Source organism: Thamnophis sirtalis, unplaced genomic scaffold (assembly GCF_051295495.1).
Source record: "Thamnophis sirtalis isolate CommonGarterSnake01/CBP01778 unplaced genomic scaffold, rThaSir2_p1.2 scaffold_2, whole genome shotgun sequence".
Lineage (NCBI taxonomy): Eukaryota > Metazoa > Chordata > Lepidosauria > Squamata > Natricidae > Thamnophis > Thamnophis sirtalis.
In genome coordinates this window covers 49,653,198-49,676,319 of record NW_028261382.1, presented here as the reverse complement: position 1 = coordinate 49,676,319, position 23,122 = coordinate 49,653,198, and the positions used below count along the sequence as shown (strand labels likewise).

The window sequence follows — 23,122 nt, the reverse complement described above, 5'->3', positions numbered from 1 at the left end:
TGGATTCCGTCTCGGGCTACCCACGGAAGAAACCGCAGGCGCTCTTCGGAGTTCTCGGGGAGCAGGTGACCGGGAAGGGAGGGGAAACATCCCCCGCGGGCTTTAAAACTTGCGCAGGAGGAAATCAGCTTCGGAGAACGGACGGGCGGGGGAGAGCGCCCGATCCTCGCACCTTTGGCTGCCAAACTGCTCCGAAGCACCTGACCCGCCGCGCCCCCTTCTCCCCCCTTCCAAATGAACACCTCTTCTATAGCCATACCTAGAATTCGTATTTAAAGTACAGTTCACAATGTCTAAATGTACATGATCATAATGATGCTTATATTTTAACACGTTGGACACCTAGAAAACACACCGTTCAATATAGAAACAGAATGCGTGGTATAAAACAATTTAAAATATATTAACAAAAATAAACCTGTCAACAAGGAAGACTCGGAATATTATACAGTTTAGGAAAACTGGTATAAATGGATGAATTATAGGAATATGAAATGTACAGCTTAGAAACATCAATGTTTAGATATAGGAATAATTAGGAATGTATAAAAGTGCATTTGAGTAAGAAATGGTTATGTTAGTACCGTCAAAAAGGATCGTAATTTATACAAAACTATTTTAAGGATATTTGTATTGTAATGCTTTAAATTCTCAATCACTGTCAATCACTGAGAAAGCGTGAACAGGAGGGATCTTGGGATCTGAGACAAACAACTCGCAGAGTGGAATACTCGTCCCTCAGAGGGACCTCATCAGAGGCACCAGAAAGAAATGGAAAGGCGTCCAGCAAACCTTTGGAAGGAAGCCAGGAAGCAAAGCCTCCCCCATCACAAAACAACCTCCCTCCCCCCCCCCATCCCAGTCCTACAGAGTTCTGTGCAATGTTCCCTCTAATTTTTTTTCAGTGTGAGCGGAAAAGTATAGTGTTTGAGCGGCACATTTTCATGCCTGAGCACCTGAATTTTTTTAACAGATTTCACCAAGACAACAACGAAATCAGTGTTATTTGAAAGTCAAAGTTATATTTATTCAAGATACACGTTTAATTAAAAGTGTTATATATCAGTATCACTTATATTATTAAAATATTAAAATTATGTATTTTTCTTTTCAACCTACACTGATTAGAGAATCCTGAAGTCGGGCAGCAATGTACTGCAGTAGAAAAGGTTTAGCTGGAGGAGGTTTTGATTGCCATCGCTCTGTAGTTCGTGTCCAGATACCTGCCCCACGTGCCTCTGCGCGGCAATTAGAAACTACTGCGCGGGGAATTGAAGTCTTAATGTAAATGATGACACCAAAAGTGAAAAACCAGAAAAACAGGCCACAGTTGAATTCTGGAAAGAATTGTGGGAAAATGCAAAGGACTACAACAAGGAAGCAAAGTGGATACATGACTTTGAGAAAAGCATTGGCAACAAACAAATGCAAGTATTAGAAATAACAACTGAGATGGTCAAAAATCGAGTTAAAAAGGTAAAGAATTGGACATCACCTGGAAAGGACCAATTACATGGTTTCTGGCTCAAATATCTGACCAGTTTACATGCAATATTGGCCAGGCAACTGAATGAAATTTTACAAAAGGGCCAAATTGATGAATGGTTGACAACTGCAAAAACATACTTGATTCAGAAAGATGCAACTAAAGGAACAACACCTGAAAACTACAGACCAATAACATGCTTGCCAACAACCTTCAAATTACTCACAGGCATTATTGCAGATAACATGATGGTTTGTGCCATAGTCGTTGAATTTCAATTTTTAAGTCCTGGTATCTTGCGATTTTTTCATGTTCCTTCTCGGCGACCCTGCTATCACCTGGTATTGCGATGTCTTTGATTGTGACCTTATTTTTCTCAACCAGTGTGATGTCTGGTGTATTATGCGCCAGTATTTTGTCCGTTTGTATACGAAAATGCCACAAGATCTTGACCATCTGATTTTCTGTGACTTTTTCAGGCTGATGTTCCCACCAGTTTTTTGCTGTTTTGATATTATAATTTTTGCACAAATTCCAATGGATCATTTGTGCTACTGAATTGTGCCGCAATTTATAATCAGTCTGGGCGATTTTTTTACAGCAGCTGATTATTATTATTGTTGTTGTTGTTGTTGTTGTTGTTGCATTAATCAAACTTATGTAATATACATGGTTGTTTTTAGATAAATATTATTATTCAATAAAATAATATGATTATTCCATATTTCAATGCTCAATTGTCACACCATCCGGGTGTTTTTTTTTCTTGGAAGACGTATCGCTTCTCCATCTGAGAGGCTTCCTCAGCTTCTAGTCTGGGTTGGCGGAGAAGGGCTGCAGTGCCGCCATCGGCCAGCAGAGGGCAGCCAGAGACCAGCCTTTCCTAGTGGGTCCTCCTTCCTCCGACGCCCTCGCCCCCCTCCCCTCCATTTCGCTCTGCACGGGTTTTCTCCCCGCCTTTCTGACGTGCTCTTGAAAGCGGGAGACGCGGGTACGGGAGGACTCCTCCGTAGCGGCGTCTTTTGCAGGTGAGGAATTGAGGAGGGGGGGGACAAGGGTCTGGAGACTCTTTTTGCAGGGACGGGGTGCTGAAATAGACTGGGGGGGTTTCCTCATGCAACGGCTCTTTGCACGCGAAGTAGGAAGACACGCGTCGAGGGAGACACGTCTGGACACATACGGGTCGCCCAGAAGCTTGACAGTAAGGGAGGGGGGGGGGTCGGAAAGCAGGGGAGGGGTCTCCTCCCACCCACCCATCCCAGTTTAGGATGCAGTTTTCCAAAGGAAAGGAATCTCTGTGCAGGTGGCCAAGAAGAGAGTTCCTCTGGGCATGGGCAGAGTGCATCCCCCTCCTTGTTACACTACGGTGGGATGCCAAACTGAAGCTCCCGAAACCCATAGAACCCCCCCCCCCCCACACACACACACCACCAACAACAACACACACCTGATTTGCACCCCTTGGGTTGTAAGAAACCAGCTCCTGGGTCTTCGAATCAACGCGTAGAGTCAGAACAGAGCTAAGAAATGGACCTTGGAGGTCTTCTAGTCCATCCCCCTTGATCCAGCAGGAGATCCTTACAGAATAACAGTTGGAAGGGACCTTGGAGGTTATCTAATCCATCCCACTTGATCAAGCAGGAGATCCTTACAGAATAACAGAGTTGGAAGGGACCTTGGAGGTCATCTAGTCCAGCCCCCTTGCTCAAGCAGAGACCCTTACAGAATAACAGACGTGGAAGGGACCTTGGAGGTCATCTAGTCCAGTGTTTTTCAACCACTGTGCCGTGGCACACTAGTGTGCCGTGACATAGTGTAAGGTGTGCCGTGGGAAAATTACTTTATATATAGTCAATATAGGCACAGAGTTAATTTTTTTTAACATTTTCTAATGGTGGTGTGCCTCGTGATTTTTTTCATGAAAAAAGTGTGCCTTTGCACAAAAAAGGTTGAAAAACACTGATCTAGTCCACCCCCTTTACTTAAGCAGGAGACCCTTACAGAATAAGAGTTTTGGACAGGATCTTGGAGGTCATCTAGTCCAGCCCCTTTGCTCAAGCAGGAGACCCTTACAGAATGACAGTTGGAAGGGACCTTGGAGGACTTCTAGTCCAGGCCGTTTGCTCAAGCAATCCTGGCTTCCTTTTAACCGGTTTTTATTTATTTATTTTATTTTATTGCATTTTCGAGCTCTTTCAGGTCATTGGAGCCGAAGGTTTCGGTGGCATTCTTGTTGCCATTGTTTGAATAATCATTCCTCAATTAATTACATTCCTGGCAGAGCCGAGACAGGAAGCAGAGTTTTTAAATAAATACCACTGGGGGAGGGAGGGAATCTGGAGTCCGGCAGGACCTTTTGCAAACTAACCACACGGTTTAAGAAGAGGCTTTTCTTAAATTCTGGTTTTTTTCCTCTTTTTCGCAAATTGCAAAATTGCAGAGCTTTCTCTGCAGATTTTGTCCAGGGGTGGATAAATCTGCCACTTAAGACTTCTGGGTTTTTATTTTTTGCTTCGTCTTCCTTCCAGCAATCTTAAAATGCAATATTTTTCAAGTTCCTTAAATTCCAGGACCATAGATGGATCAGATAAAATGAAGCTTTGGAGGGGGGTGGGGGGGGAGATGTTTCTTGGCTTGTTTTGGTGAGGTTAAGAGCAATTTTAGAGAAAGAGTTCAACAGATTGACAGAGCTGGAAGGGACCTTGAGGGTCATCTAGTCCAACCCCCTGCTCAAGCAGGAGACCCTACACCATTTCTGACAGGTGGGAATCCAGTCTCTTCTTGAAAGCTTCCAGGGATGAAGCTCCCACAACCTCTGAATAACAGAATAATAACGGAATAACAGAGATGGAAGGGACCTCGTAGGTCATCTAGTCCAACCCCCCAGCCAAGCAGGGGACCCTATACCCATGATGGCAAACTTATGGCACACTATAGGAGCCATATCTACTGGCACGCGAGCTGTCAGCTCCAGTTGATTTTTGGCCTTCCGGAGGGCCGAGAGAGGCTGTTTTTGCCCTCCTCAGGCTTCAAGAAAGCTCTGGAGCCTGGGAAGGGCAAAAAAGAGGCCAAACGGGGTCAACTGGAAGTTTGGAAATGAGCTTCCAAATAATAATAGCTTCCGGAGGGGCCTTGGGACCCCTTTTTCGCCCTCCCCAGACTCTAGGGTCTCCTCGTTGAGCAAGGGGCTGGACTAGAAGACCTCCAAGGTCCCTTCCAGCTCTATTATGTTTGCTTGACTGACTGACTGACTGACTGATTGATTGATTGATTGATTGATTGATTGATTGATTGAAAGAGTCTAGGTCTCCTGCTTGCGTAGGAGGTTGGACTAGAAGACCTCCAAGCACCCTTCCAGCTCTATTCTGCTTGCTTGACTAACTGATGGATTGATTGATTGACTATCTGACTGACTGATTGACTGACTGACTGACTGACTGACTGGTTGATTGATTGACTGACTCACTAATTGACGGACTGACTGACTGACAGATTGACTGATTGATTGACTGGTAGATTGATTGATTGATTGACTGACTGACTGACTGATTGATTGAAAGGGTCTAGGGTCTCCTGCTTGAGTAGGACTAGAAGACTTCCAAGGTCCCTTCCAGCTCTAGTCTGATTGAAATGGTGTAGGGTTTCCTGCTTGAGTACAGGGTTGGATTAGATGACCTCCAGGCTCCCTTCCAGCTCTATTCTTTTGATTGATTGACTGATGGACTGATTGATTGACTAATTGATTGACTGACTGATTGACTGATTGATTGAAATGGTCTAGGGACTTCTACTTGAGCAGGGGGTTGGACTAGAACAGTGGTCCCCAACCTTTTTATCGCCACGGACCAGTCAGCCTTTGATAATTTTACTGTGGCCCGCTGAGCGCGCGCAGGGGTGGAGGGGGCGTTGTTTTAAATCCACCTTCCCAATTCAACACCTGAATCATATCCCACCTTCCATTTTGTATGTAGATTTTAAGGAATAAACAGCTGAATTAATCGTCAAAGATAAAAAGAGCAAGGGCAAAATTAAATAAGCCAGAGGATAGCAATGTAAAAAGAATATAGTATTAAGGAGAGAAAGGAGAAGAAAAAACCTCGCTTCTGCTGAGGTCAGGGAAATGTTTGATACTGATCTGGCTGGGTAAGAGTCCAAGAGTCCATATCGCCAATAACTACGTGTGTGGGGAAAGGAAATGTATTTTGTGAGGAAGAGAAAGAGTGCGCTTCACCGATGCCCGTTGGCGAAATTTTGGATCTCCCCTCAAAAGACACCCCCCCTGCCCTCGGCTGCCCAACGTTCTCTCTCTCTCTCTCTACCTCTCCCGCCGTTCCTTCTCACAAGCCAAGGCCAGGCGGGGAAGCGCCGTCTCCGTCCCGGGCGCGCCGCCCCTCCCTGGGCAACTCGGAGACGACTGAGCCGAGGAGGACAGCGAGAAAAAGAAGAGAGCGGCCAGCAACGACTGCCGGGGAAGCCGCCAGGGCCTCCAAGGGCTCCGCTTCCAGCGCATAGTCCGCCCCCTCCTCGCCTCGCTTCCAGGCGAGCCAACTGAGGCAAGAAAGGAGAAAGAGGCGGAGGCGTTCACTGAGGGGACGGCTGACTCGGGGAGGGGGTGGTGTAGTAGCGGGGGATTCTTCCTCCTCGCCTCACTTGCTCCTGTGCTTCCACGCAGCTCCCCCCCTCTGGCAACGGCGCTGCATGAGTGAAGAGTCGGCCGTTGCATGGCCCCCGGCCGCTGCGCGGCCCGGTGCCAGGTACTCCACGGCCCGGCACCGGTCCGCGGACCGGGGGTTGGGGACCACTGGACTAGAAGACCTCCAAGGTCCCTTCCAGCTCATTCCGTTAGTCTGTTAGATCTGCTGATGCTTTTGTGCTCTCTTTGGGTTTCCCTTTGTAGACAACCAACCCTGGTGAGATTTGAACCGGGAGCACCGAGGGCCACTGCAGCCGCACGAGAACCCAGGCCGGAAAACTGGTGATCCGTCCTTCGCAGTCCTCATGGCCTGGATCCCAGCCTCCTCGGGATCTTTCGTTCAGCCCACGGAGCCCGAGAGGTGGGAGGCGGCCAAGCCCCCGTCCGACCCAGCCAGGGCCACAGAGGGAGGGGCTGAACTGTCCCGGGGGGCCTTTTCCAGCAATGGCTTGCAGACATGCCGGGAGTCCCCGCCCTGCCCTCTGGGCCAGATGACCTCTGGGGTGGCCCCCATTCCATCTCCTTCCTGCGTCAGCCAAGCCCCCGGGCTGCTTTCCGACCGGTCCATCTCAGGCTCCTCCACCTGCTCATCGCTGGCCAGCTCATCCCAGGAGTCGGACGACGTCTTCAGTGACGTCGAAGGAAGGACGGGCACTGCGAAGAAACGGGTTCTGAGGAAGGTGAGACGTGTGTGTGTGTGTGTAGGGCCAGAGCTGGCATGTGCGGGGGTCTTTCTTTAAAAGCAGAGGGATCCTGTTGTGGCTCACCAGCAGAGCCGGAAGCAGATTCAGACAGTGAGGAGGTTGGGGAGGAACCTGGGCCAGTCCTGGAATTTGGGGAAGGCTCTAGTGAGGCCTCTGTGTCGGAGGCAGAGAGGGGGCCAGGGCCATTCAACCGTTATCAGCTGCCTTCAGAGTCAGACATCAGTGAGGCAGAAGAACAGCTGGAGCCTGTTCCCAGTGTGCGCATGCACAGAGCTGCCAGACGAAGGGAAGTGCTAAAGAACAGGGGTCGACTTGGGAGGAAGGCCACAGGTGGACGATGAATGGCCCCTCCCAGAGGGAATAAAAGGGGAGCAAAAGGGGAGTGGAGTTTGTAGGAGTTCGCTTAATTGGTTCGTGACTCTCCGAGACTCCTGGCCAAGTTTTGCAGAGATCGGTCTGGCAGCTCTCCAAGCCAGATAAGGTCTGTGACCGTAAATCCTCCCTTGAAAGACTTTGCTGGAGGTGAAGGAGCATAATTCACAGGAAATGAATAAAAGGGGTTTTTGTTGGGACGAGGAGTTTGCTCCAGGCTCTCGGGAAGCCTCGCTCAGAACAGATCCAACTTTGGCAACTTTTAAGACCTGTGGACTTCAACTCCCAGAATTCTCCAGCCAGCTTTGTGAATCGGTGCGGTTGTTAAATGAATCACACAGTTGTTAAGTGAATCTGGTTTCCCCAGTTGACTTAAGCTTGGAGAAGGGGGTCGTTTTACGAATTGGTTTGCCACCGTTGTTAAGTGAACCACTGAAGTTATTCAATTAGCAACCTGGTTGTTAAGTGAATCTGGTTTTTCCCATTGCTTGTCAGAGAGTGGGGAAAAGGAGATTGTTTTACAATGGTTGCTTGCCACCGTTGCTAAGTGAGTCACCGCCGTTGCTCAATGAATCAAACTGTGTTGTTAAGTGAATCTGGTTCCCCCCCCCTTGACTGTGCTTCTCAGAAGGTCGCCAAAGAGGGATCACATGACCCCGGGGACAACTGCGACAGTCATAAATACAAGTCAGTTGGCAAGAGTCTGGATTTTGATTGCAGGTGGATGGGGTTACTGTGCCATAAAGTGTGAAAATTGGTCCCACTTAGGGCACAGAAAGTCCGTTTTTTCAGTGCCGTGGTGACTTTGAACAGTCGCTAAAACGAACGGTCGCAAGTCGAGGATACATGTAAGTGATTTATTGACGCAGATCAGCCTACAGATTGATCTGTGCATTTCTGTTTCCCCTCCCGAAGCAGGGAATTCATGGAAAACTGGGCTAAATCTGCAAGGGAGGCTCTTTGACATCCGGCCAAGGCATCGTATGAAGGTTTAATCTAAGTTTGTTTGTTTTGGCTGTTTGCATTTTAAGCTTGAACGCTCTTGCTTGATGTTAGCCAAACGTAAAACTAAAACAAAAATAGGTTTACATTAGATGATAATGTTAGAAAACAGGATGTGGATATGTCCACATAACCCAATGAGGGCCAACCTTTTTGACTTTGCACGCCGAAAGCACACTTGTGCATATGTGATAGCCTGCACAACCGCTATCCCCTAATGCAATTGTGCACGCACACTCCTAGAATGCCCCAGCTATTCCCTGACTGAGGAATTCTGGGAGTTCAAAGGTTGAGAAACATTGGCTTAGCTAGGGGAAACTTAAATTAAATCCCTCCTTTTCAAAAACCCAACCCTGGTTTCCCTTAAACCCGTGCATTGCTCCCCAAAATCTGGATTAAAACCACCCCAAATTAGATCAAAGTAATTTTTCTTTGGATAATAACACTGCACACAACAAAGATTTAAATGAAAACTTTCCGGTCAGTTTTTCATTTGCGTAAGAAACTTTTTTCCCCCTGGAAGCACAACTTTCACGCATGGTGAAGAGTGGCAAGTTAAAATAGGAAGGAAATGCAATGCTGGGATTTCCAAGATATTTGTTTGCAAAAATAGCAGCGCTGGATTTTTGCAAAATTAGCAAAAACAAATGCTATTTTTTTAAAAAAAATAAATGACATTATCAGCTGTGCAAAAGTGAATAAATGAACTGAGGTTTAAAATTGGGATTTGGGATACACACCCCTCCCCCAGAATTGGGGGGGGGGCTATTTGCACCAGTGTCCCTCATCCCCAATCATGCAGGATGGGGATTATGGGACATAAATACCCTACCAATTGGAGAGGTCTTCTGGAAGCTGAGTTAGAAGTTTTGCTTTTGAGAAAATGAGGAAGTTTGATATTTTGGATGGGTTTTGTTAAGGTTTTCAATAACAACCACATTAATTCTTTAAAATCCCACTCCTCTCCTCTCTTTTGCCCACTTCCCAGGTAGACTGGCAAATATCCTTCTGCATATACAGGTAATCAGGAGACTGTGAGTTCAATCCTAGGTAGAGGCAGTTATTTCTCTCTCTGGGCACAATGAGAATACATCGGCTGAAACAAAACTCCGCATCGGCAACAGGGAAGGGCATCTGGCCAATAAAACACTGTGCTAGCTTTATTCAGTTGCCCAGGCTCCACCCCGGGATTATGGGGTCATTAAAAGATGATGATATACAGGTAATCATCAACTTATGGCCACAATGGAGCCCAAAATTTCTGTTGTTCAGCGAGACGGTTGTTAAGTGAGTTTTGGCCCATTTTACAACTTTTCTCACCGCCATTGTTCAGCGAATCATTCCCCTGGAAGAGTTAGCAACCTGATTGTTAAACGAATCTGGCTTCCCCACTTACTTTGCTTGTCAGAAGGTCACAGAAAGGGGATCACTTAGGACACGGGAATAGTCATAAGTACGAAGCAGTTGCCAAGCATCTGAGGAATTCCGGGAGTTGAAGTCCACCCATTTTCAAGCTGCTCATTGCTCCCCAAATACGGATAAATAACCGCAAATGAAATAAAAGCACCTGAATTTTGATCACAGGACCATGGCAATGGCTGCAAAGTTTGTAACTCTGAAAGTCGCTCAAAAGTCACATTTTTCAGAGCCGTCGTGACGGTCACTAAATGGACCATCATAAGTCGAGGACTGCCTGTAACCTCCTGCATACATGGGGAGTCCTTGATGTATGACACCACAATTGGTCAGATTTGTGTAAATGTAAGGCTTGACTTTACCTTGAATTTCATTTTGTGAGACAGGTTGTAGCTTCGCTCACTAAACAAATAATTTTAAACTGAGGACTACCTGTATTAATTGGGGGAAAAACCATCTTTGCCCCCTACATCAAACATTCAAGTGTCCAAATTAAAGGATTAAACCTCCCGTTACATTTTTTAAAAAAATTCCAACCATCAGAAGTTGAGAAGTCCCTTAACATTAACAACTAATTTTAGTAAAAGACAGAAGGTTCTCAACCCCACCCCCTTTTTAAAGAAGAAGAAGAAGAAGAAGAAGAAGAAGAAGAAGAAGAAGAAGAAGAAGAAGAAGAAGAAGAAGAAGAAGAAGAAGAATTGGAGTTGGAGAAGGAGAAGAAAAAGAAAAAGAAAAAAAAGAATTGGAGGAGGAGAGGAGGAGGAGGAGGAGGAAGAGGAGAAGAAGAAGAAGAAGAATTGGAGTAGGAGGAGGAGGAGAAGAAGAATATGAGGAGGAGGAGGAGGAGAAGAAGAAGAAGAATATGAGGAGGAGGAGGAGGAGAATTGGAGGAGAAGGAGAAGAAGAAGAAGAAGAATACGAGGAGGAGGAGAAGGAGGAGGAGAATTGGAGGAGGAGGAGGAGGAGGAGGAGGAGACGAAGAAGAAGAAGAATTGGAGTAGGAGGAGGAGGAGGAGAAGAATAGGAGGAGGAGAATTGGAGGAGAAGGAGAAGAAGAAGAATACGAGGAGGAGGAGAAGAAGAATTGGAGGAGGAGGAGGAGGAGGAGGAGGAGAAGAAGAAGAAGAAGAACTGGAGGAGAAGGAGGAGGAGGAGGAGAAGAATACGAGGAGGAGGAGGAGGAGGAGAATTGGAGGAGGAGGAGGAGGAGGAGGAGGAGGAGGAGAAGAAGAATTGGCGGAGGAGGAGGAGAAGAAGAAGAAGAATACAAGGAGGAGGAGGAGGAGGAGAATTGGAGGAGGAGGAGGAGAAGAATTGGAGGAGGAGGAGGAGGAGGAGAAGAAGAATACAAGGAGGAGAAGGAGAAGAAGAATTGGAGGAGGAGGAGGAGAAGAAGAAGAAGAATATAAGGAGGAGGAGGAGGAGAAGAATTGGAGGAGGAGGAGGAGGAGGAGGAGGAGGAGGAGGAGGAGGAGAAGAATACAAGGAGGAGAAGGAGAAGAAGAATTGGAGGAGGAGGAGAAGAAGAAGATGATTACAAGGAGGAGGAGGAGGAGAAGAATTGGAGGAGGAGGAGAAGAATTGGAGGAGGAGGAGGAGGGAGGAGAAGAATACAAGGAGGAGAAGGAGAAGAAGAATTGAAGGAGGAGGAGGAGAAGAAGAAGAAGAATACAAGGAGGAGGAGGAGGAGAAGAATTGGAGGAGGAGGAGGAGAAGAATTGGAGGAGGAGGAGGAGGAGGAGGAGAAGAATACGAGGAGAAGGAGAAGAAGAATTGGAGGAGGAGGAGGAGGAGGAGAAGAAGAAGAAGAATACAAGGAGGAGGAGGAGGAGAAGAATACAAGGAGGAGAAGGAGAAGAAGAATTGGAGGAGGAGGAGGAGGAGGAGAAGAAGAAGAGGAAGAGAAAAGAGGAAGAAGAAGAAGAAGAAGAAGAAGAAGAAGAAGAGAAGAAGAAGAAGAAGAAGAAGAAGAAGAAGAAGAAGAAGAAGAAGAGCAGCTTTGTGTTGGTTGTTTTTTTTTCCTTTTCAAAAAACCAGTTTCTTGCCTTTTTAAGACCTTTCCGCCTTCGACTGAAAAGCTCTTTCCTGGGTCGGAAATGGGGGTTACACAACTGTTGGGGTTTTTTTGTGTGTGTGTGAAATAACAACTACACAGTGACACCGAGGCCTTTTGAGAGCAAAACTTTTATTTGTTTTACTAAGCGCTGTGTTCTTACGGGTCGGATGGTGTGAAACATCGGGGAAACCTCCCGGTGGGCAGTTTTAAGATGACGGTGAAGAAAACTGTGGAGTCAATGAAGTGCTTTCGTCACTGTCCTGTTTGATACTCATCATTTGGGGTACAGAACCAGACAGGTTTTAAGATTCTGACCCTTGGCCCATCAGGCTGGGGGGAGCGGGGTCGGGGGGGGGAGCGTACATCACTCAGCTTGGTTGATTCTGGATGGGAGGATGCATTAACACCCTGTGTTTTTGCAGTTCCCAGAAGATGCATAGCAAATTCAATTAATCGGAATAGAGCTGGAAGGGACCCTTGGAGGTCCTCTAGTCCAACCCCCTGCTCAAGCAGGAGACCCTATAGCAATGCTTCTCAACCTTGGCGACTTTAAGTCCTGTGGACTTCAACTCCCAGAATCCCCCAGCCAGCACAGCTGGCTGGGGGATTCTGGGAGTTGAAGTCCACAGGACTTAAAGTCAGCCAAGGTTGAGAAACAGTGCCCTATAGCATTCCGGAGAGGTAGCTGCCCAGCCTTTTCTTAAAAGCCTCCAGTGATGGAGCACCCACCGCTTCTGGAGGGAAGCCGTTCTACTGGTTATAGGATAGAATAGAATAACAGCATTGGAAGGGACCCTGGAGGTCATCCAGTCCAATCCCCTGCTCAAGCAGGACACCCCAGGCCATTTCTGGCAGATGGCACTTACGCCTGTTTGCAGCATCCCACAGTTCAATCAACTGAGAACCAGGCTCGAGCTGGAAGGGGCTTTGGAGGTCTTCTAGTCCAACCCCCTGCTCAAGCAGGATTACAGAGTTGGAAGGGACCTTGGAGGTCTTCTAGTCCAACCCCCTGCTTAGGCAGGAAACCCTACACCACTTCAGACAAAGGGTTATCCAGCATCTTCTTAAAAACCTCCAGTGTTGGGACATTCACAACTTCTGGAGGCAAGTTGTTCCATTGATTAATTGTTCTCACTGTCAGGAAATTTCTCCTTAGTTTTAGGCTGCTTCTCTCCTTGATTAGTTTCCACCCATTGCTTCTTGTCCTTCCTTCAGGTGCTTTGGAGAATAGCTTGACTCCCTCTTCTTTGGGGCAGCCCCTGAGATACTGGAAGACTGCTATCATGTCTCCCCTGGTCCTTCTCTTCATTAAACTGGACATATCCAGTCCCTACAACCGTTCTTCATGTATCCAGGCCTTTTATCGTCTCTGTTGCTCTTCTCTGCACTCTTTCCAAAACTGGGATGCCCAGCTGCCACGTTGCCACAACAGAGCGAGCCAGGGAGAGCCAGCCCCATGGCACCTGAACCACGTGTCGGGTCCCACGCCTCGCTCCGGATGTAGGGCAGCCCTGGGGTGCATGTATGCAGCTGAACCTTTTGCACAGACCGCAGGGGGAGTTCCGTGAGCTTGTGGTTGTCAGGCGTGGCTGTGCCGGCTGCTGGTTTTTCGGGCGGCTTTGGTCGCGCATTGCTAGCGTGACGGAGCTGCTGAAGGGTGGCTGGCCCTCCCAGCTCGGCTGTGCAGGAGGAGGGGGAGGGGGAGGAGGAGGAGGAGGCATCTGGGCCAAGCCGGGCTGAGATTTCCTGCTGGGGGTGACCCTTGTTGGTTGCGACTTCCTCCTCCGTTGGGGAAGCCTGGCAGTTGTGCCCAGCGTTGTGTTGACAATGATCCCTGGGCTGTTTCTGCACATGCTTTGCGCATCCTTGGGAGGGTTGCAACTCTAATGCATAACCCAGATGGCGAATATTTAGGAATGTCCTCATTTACACAAGCAGTTCCTTGTTTTATTTGAGCTTAAGACCGTGGCTTTTTTTGTCTCTCTGTTTATTTCCTTATTTATGTGTTTCCTGCCTTTGTTATTTTGGCAAATAAATTAAGAGGGAGAACATATCCAAGGCCCCTTCTTCCTCCTATTTCCCCCCCCATCACAACAACCCTGCGAGGAGGGAAGGGCTGAGAGAGAGACAGAGAGAGGGAGAGAGAGGAGAGAGAGGAACTGGCCTTCTTAGGATCAGAGAATCATAAGGTTGGAAGGGATCTTGGAGGTCCTCTAGTCCAACCCCCTACCCAAGGCAGGAGGCCCTTTGCCATCCCAAAATCACCCAGCCAGTTTTTCATACCTAGGACTAGAACTCCCTGCCTCCTGGTGATTGGCCCAAAGTCACCCAGCTGGCTTTCATTGCTAAAGCGGGACTAGAATTCATCGTCTCCTGCTTTGTAATCTGTGCCTTAATCACTTGAGCACTTGGAGGTGAGGAAGGTCCCATGTTGCTGCTATTGGGATTAGGGTATCTGGTCAGCATTCTAGTCCTCAACTTACTCCTTGTCGCTCGGACAAACATTCAGAATTATGACAGACCTCCCCAGAGCTTACATCCCAGTTTGAAGTTCTGATAGCCCCATTAACACCCACCGACACAATTACTTGGATGCATTTTGGGCAGCTGGCCTTCACTTCTGACTGTTACCAATCCATTAACAATCACAATAGAGCTGGAAGGGACATTGGAGGTCTTCTAGTCCACCCCCCTGCTCAAGCAGGAGACCCTGCACCATCTCTGACAGATGGCAGTCCAGTCTTTTCTTGAAAGCCTCCAGGGTTGAAGCTCCCACAACTTCCAAAGGCAACTTCTCTTCCATGGGTTGATGGTTCTTCAGGTTGAGCCTCTCCTTGGTCAGCTTTCACTTTCTCAACTACCCATTTCCTGGCTTCCCTCTAGACAAAATCCTGGAAGACCTTTTTCACCATGGTTCATTGGTCTTTGCGACGGCGCAGCTCCTGGGTGCAGCTGGCCGGACACGAAGGTATGAATTGCACGAGGATGTCTGGGGTGCCCAGGGGATGGTCTGGGGAGGGGGATCAGGAGCCAAGGCCAAATCCACTTGGGCAACTTTAAGAGGGGTAGAATACAAGTCCCAGAATTCCCCAGCCAGCATGCTTTAAGATGGGTGGACTTCAACTCCCAGAATTCCCCAGTCAGCATTGGTAGAGGAGACCGATGTGGCTGCTGACCTCCAGATGTTCTCCTCCATTCCCCTTCCAGGCAACTTCAAGCCCAGCGAAGGGGGCCAGATCCTGAAGAAGTTCAGCGCCGTAGAGGAGGCCTGTCTGTCCGAGCTGATGACGGACGTCCTGCGCCCTTTTGTGCCCGCCTACCATGGGGTGGCGGAGGTGGGCGGCGAACGCTACATCCAGATGGACGACCTTCTCCGCGGACTTCAGCATCCCAGCATCATGGACTGCAAAATGGGCACCAGGTCAGAGCGGCCTTCCTCGCAGGGCTGGCGGGGAGAGTTGGATTGGGGCCATCTTTCAATTACAAATCTTCCTCTTCCAAATCTTCCTGGATCCAAACGATCTTGCAATAAGAAAGGATCCCTGGAGAATGATTGGATAAGAGAGTGGGAATCCCTCAGCTGCACAAAGGACGGAGGAAAAAGAAAAACTTACTTCCTAGCCTATCTGGCCGTAAAAAGAGACGGAGGGAGATTCGTCCTTGACATATGACCACAATCGAGCCCTAATCATCTGTTGCTGAGTGTCACAGTTGTGAAGCGAGTTTCGCCCCATTTTTATGTGCTTCCTTGCCACAGTCATTAAGTGAATCACCGCCACTGTTGAATGAGTTACCCGTTGTTAAGTGAATCTGGCTTCCCCATTGATTTTGATAGTCAAAGGAGAGAATGACTTGACTCCAGGACACTGCAGCCGCTCCCTTTTTGGCACTTTGAACCCCTCTTTATTGACCTCTTGTGAATTAATTGCAATCACCCACCATAAAGTTAACTCCTTTAAGGAGTTAACTGCAGGACAGACCTTATCAGTTCCTTGCGATAATTGCCATGCCGGGCAGCCGAAAGGCTGCAAATTAAGTTCTGGCGAGCAGTCTTTGATGTACGAAACACAATGAGCAAAATCTTCAGAAATACGAACTGTTGTCTCCTACGACCACCACTCCCCTTTCCTTCTGTTTATTCCCCAGCCAGAGAGGGGCACATTCAGCATCCACAATGCCTTGCTTCCTGAGCTGGCTTCTTGTCCTCCGTTGTCCTCCTCTCCTAACTGCTCTGCACACAGGTTCATTTGGAATAGGCCCCATCTGTTCTTCCTCCCCACTTATCTCCGCCCCCAAAGGCAGCTGGGAAATGTCGGACGGCTCTGGCTCGATCTCTGCGTCCAACACAAAGCCTTCGCCAGATTCCAGAGCTGGCCCAAGTTCCTCCCAAACCTCCACATCGTCCGAGTCTGCCGCCAGCTCTGCTGGCAGCTTGTGGGCCGCAAGACTTCTAATCTTTTATTTAGTGTTGGTTCAAAGCTACAACGGCAATGAAAAAAGTGAGTTATGACCGTTTTTCAACCTGACGGCCTTTGCAGCAACCCCATGGTCATGTGATCAAACTTCAGACGCTTGGCATACTTATTTTTTTTTTGTTTAATTATTTTTATTTTTTATTACATAAACAACAATGGGAAAGGGAGAGGATGGAGAGAAAAAAAAAGGGGGGGGGAACCCATCTTCACATACAATATGTCATTTAATCACAGGTGCATCCCTACTAAGTTTATACATCCCATATCTCTCTATTGTATATTTAATAAGCACCACAATAGGCTAGGGTTTAAAAACAGAAAACAATAGTAAAACAAGTAAAACAGTAAAACAAGGGGGAGAGGGGGGGAAAAAAAGGGTGGGGGAAGGGGGGGCAAAAAGGACAAAAAAAAATTTCAAGAAGAGGAGGGGAAAAGAAAAAGAAAAAAAAAAGGGTAGGGGGAGGGGGGAAGGCCAAAAAGGACAAAAAAGGTCCAAAAAGGAAGGGGGAAAAAAAAAAAAGAAAAAAAAAGAAGAAAAAAAAACCATCATCACATGCAGCATGTCGTTTGATTACAGTTGTTTTAACCTCTACATCTTCAAATAATGTTTACCATCTCAGATATTTCCTCTAATGTAACTAAAGGTCTCATTTTCCTTCTACCATATATATTCAGTTAACGTTAGCATTGTTTTCCCCCAGAGAATATATTTCTATTCATTGTTAACCTTGCATTTCATACCTTCAAACAGAGATCTTATTACTTCATTGTTCAACAAGGCATCGCTGCCTATATATACCAGTTTTCATTTGTTCCCCTATTGGAATTGCCTTGTCAGCAGCGAAATATCATTATAATAAATTCTTAGCCTTATACATTATATCACCAGACCTTATATTAGTACTTCCTTATATCATTGTTGAATTATTTCACAGCATAATTATATCATCATTTGCTTTTTCCAATTAAGGCATAAGTATATCATTTTTCATTTCCAAAATTTTGTTTTTTTTCTCTTAGCCATTGATAAAACAAGTCCCATATCTTATAAAATTGTTCATCCTCTTGCTCTCTAATTTCAAATGTCAATTTACTCATTTCGGCACAGTCCATTATTTTTCGAATGATTTCTTCCTCTTTTGGTATTGTTTCATTTTTCCAGTTTTTTGCAAATACAATTCTGGCTGCTGTTACAACATTTACAATCAAATATTTTAAGTCTTTGTTGTAGGTTTCTGGTAAAATTCCCAATAAAAAGACCTCTGGTCTAAAGTCTATTTGTTTATGTATCATTTTCTCCAACCACATGTGGATTTTAGTCCAGTATCTTTTGGCTTCCGTGCAAGTCCACCACATGTGGTAGTATGAGCCAGGTATCTGGTGACATTTCCAACACTTTTCTGATTTATTCTTAAACATTCTTGCGATTCTGGTCGGGGGTAGATGCCACCTATAAAACATCTTATACAAGTTTTCTCTATATGCAGTAGACATTGTCATTTTGTAATTTTGAGACCACAATTTCTGCCAATTCTCTAAGTCAATCCCATACTTAAAATTTTTCCCCCAAGCAATCATAGTTTCTTTAACTTGTTCTTCATGCAATTTAAACTCCAATAAATATCCATATAGTTTTTTAATTACTTTTTCATCGGTACCTGTTAGAATTTTATCTAGCTCAGTCATTTTATTGACATTGACGCTTGGCATACTTATGACATATGTTGCTGTGTCCCAAGGTCATACGTGATCACACGTGATTGACAAACAAAATCAAGGGGGTAGCCAGATCCCCTTAACGGCCGTGCTACTAACTTTACCCGCTGCAGTGATTCACTTAAGAACTGCGGCAAGGAAGGTCGTAGAACGGGGCAAACCTCGAACAGTGTTTCATTTAACAACAAATGTTGGGGCAGGTGTGTTGTCATAAGTCGAGGACCACCTTTATTCTTGAGTGAACGGGAGCGACAGTCCCAACTCATCAATATTTTCCTTTCCTCCTGGTTGCCCAGAACGTACCTGGAGGATGAAGCGGGCAAGGGTCCGCCCCGGTCAGTCCCCCGGCGAGACCTCTACCAGAAGATGGTGAAGATTGACCCCTGGGCCCCCACCCCGGACGAGCACAGCCAAGGGGCCGTCACCAAGCCCCGTTACATGCAGTGGAGGGAAAATTCCAGCTCCAGCACCTCTCTGGGCTTCCGGATCGAAGGGGTTACGGTACGTTGCCAAAAGTGCCCCATGTGGTCAGAATGCAGAATTGCAAGCTGACTCTGCCAACTGCCAGCAGTTTGATTCTGACCGGCTCAAGGTTGACTCAGCCTTCCGCCCTTCCGAGGTGGATAAAATGAGGACCCGGATTGTTGGGGGCAAATAGGTCCCCAACTGTAAGCGCTGTAAAGCATTGTGAAGCGGGATATAAGTCTATGGACTAAGTGGAAAAGAAGGGCGGGTCATGGTGGTACAGTGGTTAGATTGCAGTATTGCAGGCTGCCCCTTGCCAGCAGTTCGATCCTGACCGGCTCAAAGTTGATTCAGCCTTCTGTCCTTTCAAAGTTGGTAAAACAAGGACCCAGATTGTTCGGGGCAAGAGGCTGACCCTATAACCCGCTTAGAGAGTGCTGCAAAAGCACTGTGAAGCGATATATAAATGCTATTGCCCTTCCTTCCTTCCTTCCTTCTCAGTCGTTAGTATACAGTATTGCAGGCTGACTCTGCCTCCTGCCAACAGTTCAATCCTGACCGGCTCAAGGTTGTCTCAGCCTTCCGTCCTTCCAAAGTCGGTAAAACGGGGACCCAGATTGTTCGAGGCAAGAGGCTGACCCTATAAACCGCTTAGAGATGGCGAAGCAGTATATATAAGTCTTAAGTGCCGTTCCTATTTCTCTCTCTCTCTTTTTCTCTCTCTCTCTCTCTGTCTTTTCTCTCTCTCTCTCTCTCTCCCTCCCTGCAGATCGAGGGGGGAACGGTGCAGCGGGATTTCAAACAGACACGGAGCGAGGATCAAATTATGGGGATCTTCTTGCAATTCGTGAAGAATCGCGTGGATGTGTTGGTGAGCTCTTGATCGAGGAAAGTGGGAGGAGGAAGCAGCGTCCTTAGCTGAAAAGTGGGACCACGCTTTGGAGCAGTGGCTGAGCTAAAACGTTGTGGGGCAGATTTGATTTTTTTTGGGGGGGGGTGTCTGTGATGTGCCCTGATTTTGGTTGTTTTCTTGCAGATGTTTCATTACCCGTCTAGGTGGCGTCATCAGTGTAGGAAGGAGGTGATGTTCACTCTCTGTTTTCAGACAAGCGTTGGTTACTCCTTGTTTAGGGTGTTAGCTTGTTGGTCTAAGTTGATAATTCCTTGACATGAGGATTGTTTGTCTGGTTTTAATCTCTGCTTATCTGGGGGTTTGTTGTTGGCTGTTTTGTTTCCTTTGGGGCTTTTGATGGCGTTTTTTTTAATGGTGTGCAAACATTGTTCCTCTCTTTTGCCTGGTGATGGCTGAATCCCAGATTTTCAAGAATTCCCTGATGGTTTTGAAGAGGTGTGGATGTTAACTCCCAGAATTCTCCAGCCAGACATGAGGAATTCTGGGAGTTGAAGTCCACACGTTGTAAAGTTGCCGAGGTTGGAGACCCCAACAAGTTTTCTTCTCTCCTTGGTTAGTTTCCATCCGTTGCTTCTTGTCCTGCCTTCTGGTGCTTTGGAAAATAAAGTTGACCCCCTCCTCTTCTTTGTGGCAGCCCCTCAAATACTAGGACACAACTGTCATGTCACCCCCTAGTCCTCCTTAATGTCAACGCGTAAAGCATTCGCTCTCAAGTTGCCATGGGCAGGACGGGGGGGGGAGAACTGATGGAGCAGTTGAGCACATTCACACATAACTTTCTCATAGTTGGATCCAGTGGTGAAATTCATTTTTTTTTTACTAGTAGTTCTGTGGGCGTGGCTTGGGGGCACTTCCCTCCCACTCTCGGGCCAGCCAGAGTTGGCATTTGCCCGTTCTCCGAACTACTCAAAATTTCCACTACCGGTTCTCCAGAACCTGTCAGAACCTGCTGGATTTCACCCCTGGTTGGATCTCGGATTACGGGAGCCGACCTGATAAGACATGTTTTTTACAGCATAGTTGAGCTGTCAATCACGTGCGGCAGAGTTGACTTCACTCGGATAGTTGCTGACATGTTGCTCCTAAATAATAACTGGATTTCTTTTGAAACTTGGCTCAATGCTCATGAGTTAATTAGGGCATCCATCGGAACCCTGACATTTAAATCATAGTGGACTTCAACTCCCAGCAAAGCTGGCTAGAGAATTCTGGGAGTTGAAGTCCACCCATCTTAAAGTGACCAAGCTTGAGAAACACTGAAGCTCGCAGTGGTGCAGTGGTTAGAATGCAGTGTTTCAAGCTAACTCTGCCCACCGCCAGCAGTTCGATCCTGACCGTCTCAAGGTTGACTCAGCCTGCCATCCTTCCGAGGGATTAAAATTAGGACCCAGATTGTTTGGGGCAAATAAGATGACTCTGTAGACTGCTTAGAGAGGGCTGGAAAGTAGTATATAAGTGCTAAGATACAGGTTTATTTGGGGATGGGGGGGGCTAAGACAGTGCTCCCCAACTCTTCCTCTTTTAATATTGTCCTTGATTTGCAGAAAACCTACTTGGCACGCCTGGAGAGTTTACGCCAAGCCCTGGACGAGTCCAACTTCTTCAAGAGGCACGAGGTGATTTGCTGGGACTCCCTCCCCCGAAAAGGAGGAAAGCCCAGCGCTTCTCAGCTCTCAAAGAGGGGGGTGAGACCAAACTGTCATCCCACCACCCAAACTATTAAAAATATTTATTTGACCGTCTTTCCTTTCCCTTCACCTTCTCTCTCTCCTTCCCTCTTTCTCTCCTTCCTTCCATCTTCCTTCCTCCGTCCCTTCTTTTTCCCAATCCTTCCATCTCCCTTCCTTTTTCCAACCTCCTTCCTTCCCTCCCTCCTTCCCACCAATCTCCCTTCCTTCTAACCTCTCTTCCCTTTCCCTCTCCCATCCATCCATCTCCCATCCTTCTTCCTTCCTTTTGCCTTCCTTCCTTCTCTCCCTCCCTCCCACCAATCTCCCTTCCCCTTTCAACTATCTTTCCTTTCCATCTCCCTTCCATCCATCCATCTATCTCCCTCCCTTCTTCCTCCTTTCTCTCCCTCCCTTTTCCTGCCTCCCTCCCTCCCTCCCCTCTTTCACCCACCTTGCTCCCTCCTTCCCAGGTGATTGGGAGCTCGCTGCTCTTCCTCCATGATCAGAAAGGCCATGCCAGCATCTGGATGATCGACTTCGGCAAGACTCTCCCAGCACCAGCCCACGCCAACCTTCGCCATGATGTGGCCTGGACCCCCGGAAGCCACGAGGATGGCTACCTGATCGGCCTGCAGCACTTGACCCACACCATCCGGGCAACTCTGGCCAGAGCTGAGCAGAGTCAGGAGCCTGTGCCGGGGCCCTCGTGAGCCTGTGCCCCCCCCCCCCCCGGGACACAGCTAAGAGCGGCGGGAAAGGACCCTGCGCAATCGGGCGGGCAACATTGCTGGGCAAGGCAGCTGTGCTGCTTGAGGAGGGGGCAGCTGGGAGCCTCCTGGAAGAGCTGCCTGGCCAAACGGCGGAGGGAGCTGGGACCCCTTGCAGATCTTGCTGAAAAGCAAGCCATGGCCCTCCAGCGGGTTGCAAACACACCAGAAACACAACGCCAGAAGTTTGCGGCTAATGAATGCAACGGCGTTTCTTCTCCAGCCTTCGAATTCCTTTTCCTGCTCCCTCCATCCCCCCCCCCAATTGCTCTCCAAAGGGGTCTCTCATTCCCTGAAGCCATCCTCAGGCTCCTCCATAGTGGGCCTGACATACACCCCCCCTTTGGAAAGTAAAGCAGCTACAGCAAGGAGGCGAATAGAATCAAAACGAAAGGAAGAATCGTCGCATCGTAGCTCAAACGTTAACTGAGATCGCCTGAGTTTATTTGCGGTGAACCGAATCGTGGTTTACTCCGCCGGCCCAACTTTGCAGTTTCGTGCAGCTCCCTGGATGGCTGCGCAGGCCGGACTTCTGCCGAAGACGGCGGCTGGGTCGTTATATGAGTCAGTGTGTTCAACCAACGCAGGCCGCAGAGTCTGTGCAGCCACACGCATGCACTCACACCCTGCACAGGTCGGAAACCTGTAGCTTTTGCAGAGACACGGCCTCCTCTTGGCATGTTGAGTTGAGATGAATTAAAACTCAGGCAGGGGTGCCTTTTCCAGTTTTTATCGGGAAGAAATTCCATTTTTTGTGTTGTGGATTTGTGTCTCTTTTTAATATCAAAGGAAATGAACTTAAGCCAGGGTTTTTCCAAACTAAGACACATTAAGATTTGTGGACTTTGACATGTGGGCTGAGGAATTCTGGGAGCTGAAGGCCTGTCTGAGGCGTTCTGGGAGTTGAAATCCTGGCTGAGGCATTCTGGGAGTTGAAGGCCTGGCTGGGGCATTCTGGGAGTTGAAGGCCTGGCTGGGGCATTCTGGGAGCTAAAGTCCCACCTGGGGCATTCTGAGAGTTGAAGGCCAGGCTGGGGCATTCTGGGAGTTGAAATCCTGGCTGGGCCATTCTGGGAGTTGTAGGCCTGGCTGGGCCATTCCGGGAGTTGAAGGCCTGACTAGGGCATTCTGGGAGTTGAAATCCTGGCGGAAGCATTCTGGGAGTTGAAGTCCACCAGTCTTAAAGTTAGCCCAGTTTGCAGACCCTTTAGGGTTAGGCAATCAATTCTCTTTTTTCCTCCCCTCCAAGCCCAGCTCACCCTTCTGGCTTCAAATTCCACCAGAGAATAAAGACAATGCAGTCTTTATTCTCTGCAACGCAACCCCCCCCCCCGCCCCTCCCGAGACCCAAAAAAACTTGGGAAACTTTTGCACAAATTCCACTCTG

The 23,122-nt window shown here is 47.7% G+C and overlaps 1 protein-coding gene across 1 annotated transcript; it reads left to right on the top strand.

The window, feature by feature from the left end:
* The first annotated feature begins 2,437 nt into the window (after positions 1-2,437).
* LOC106544269 (inositol-trisphosphate 3-kinase B) lies at positions 2,438-22,465 on the top strand. The gene is made up of 8 exons (XM_087705402.1): positions 2,438-2,514; positions 6,384-6,859; positions 14,613-14,697; positions 14,937-15,150; positions 18,217-18,421; positions 19,155-19,256; positions 20,843-20,914; positions 21,439-22,465. The coding sequence occupies exons 2-8, from the start codon at positions 6,485-6,487 to the stop codon at positions 21,676-21,678; spliced, it is 1,293 nt and encodes a 430-aa protein (XP_087561528.1). The 5' UTR covers positions 2,438-2,514; positions 6,384-6,484; the 3' UTR covers positions 21,679-22,465.
* Positions 22,466-23,122: the final 657 nt, after the last annotated feature.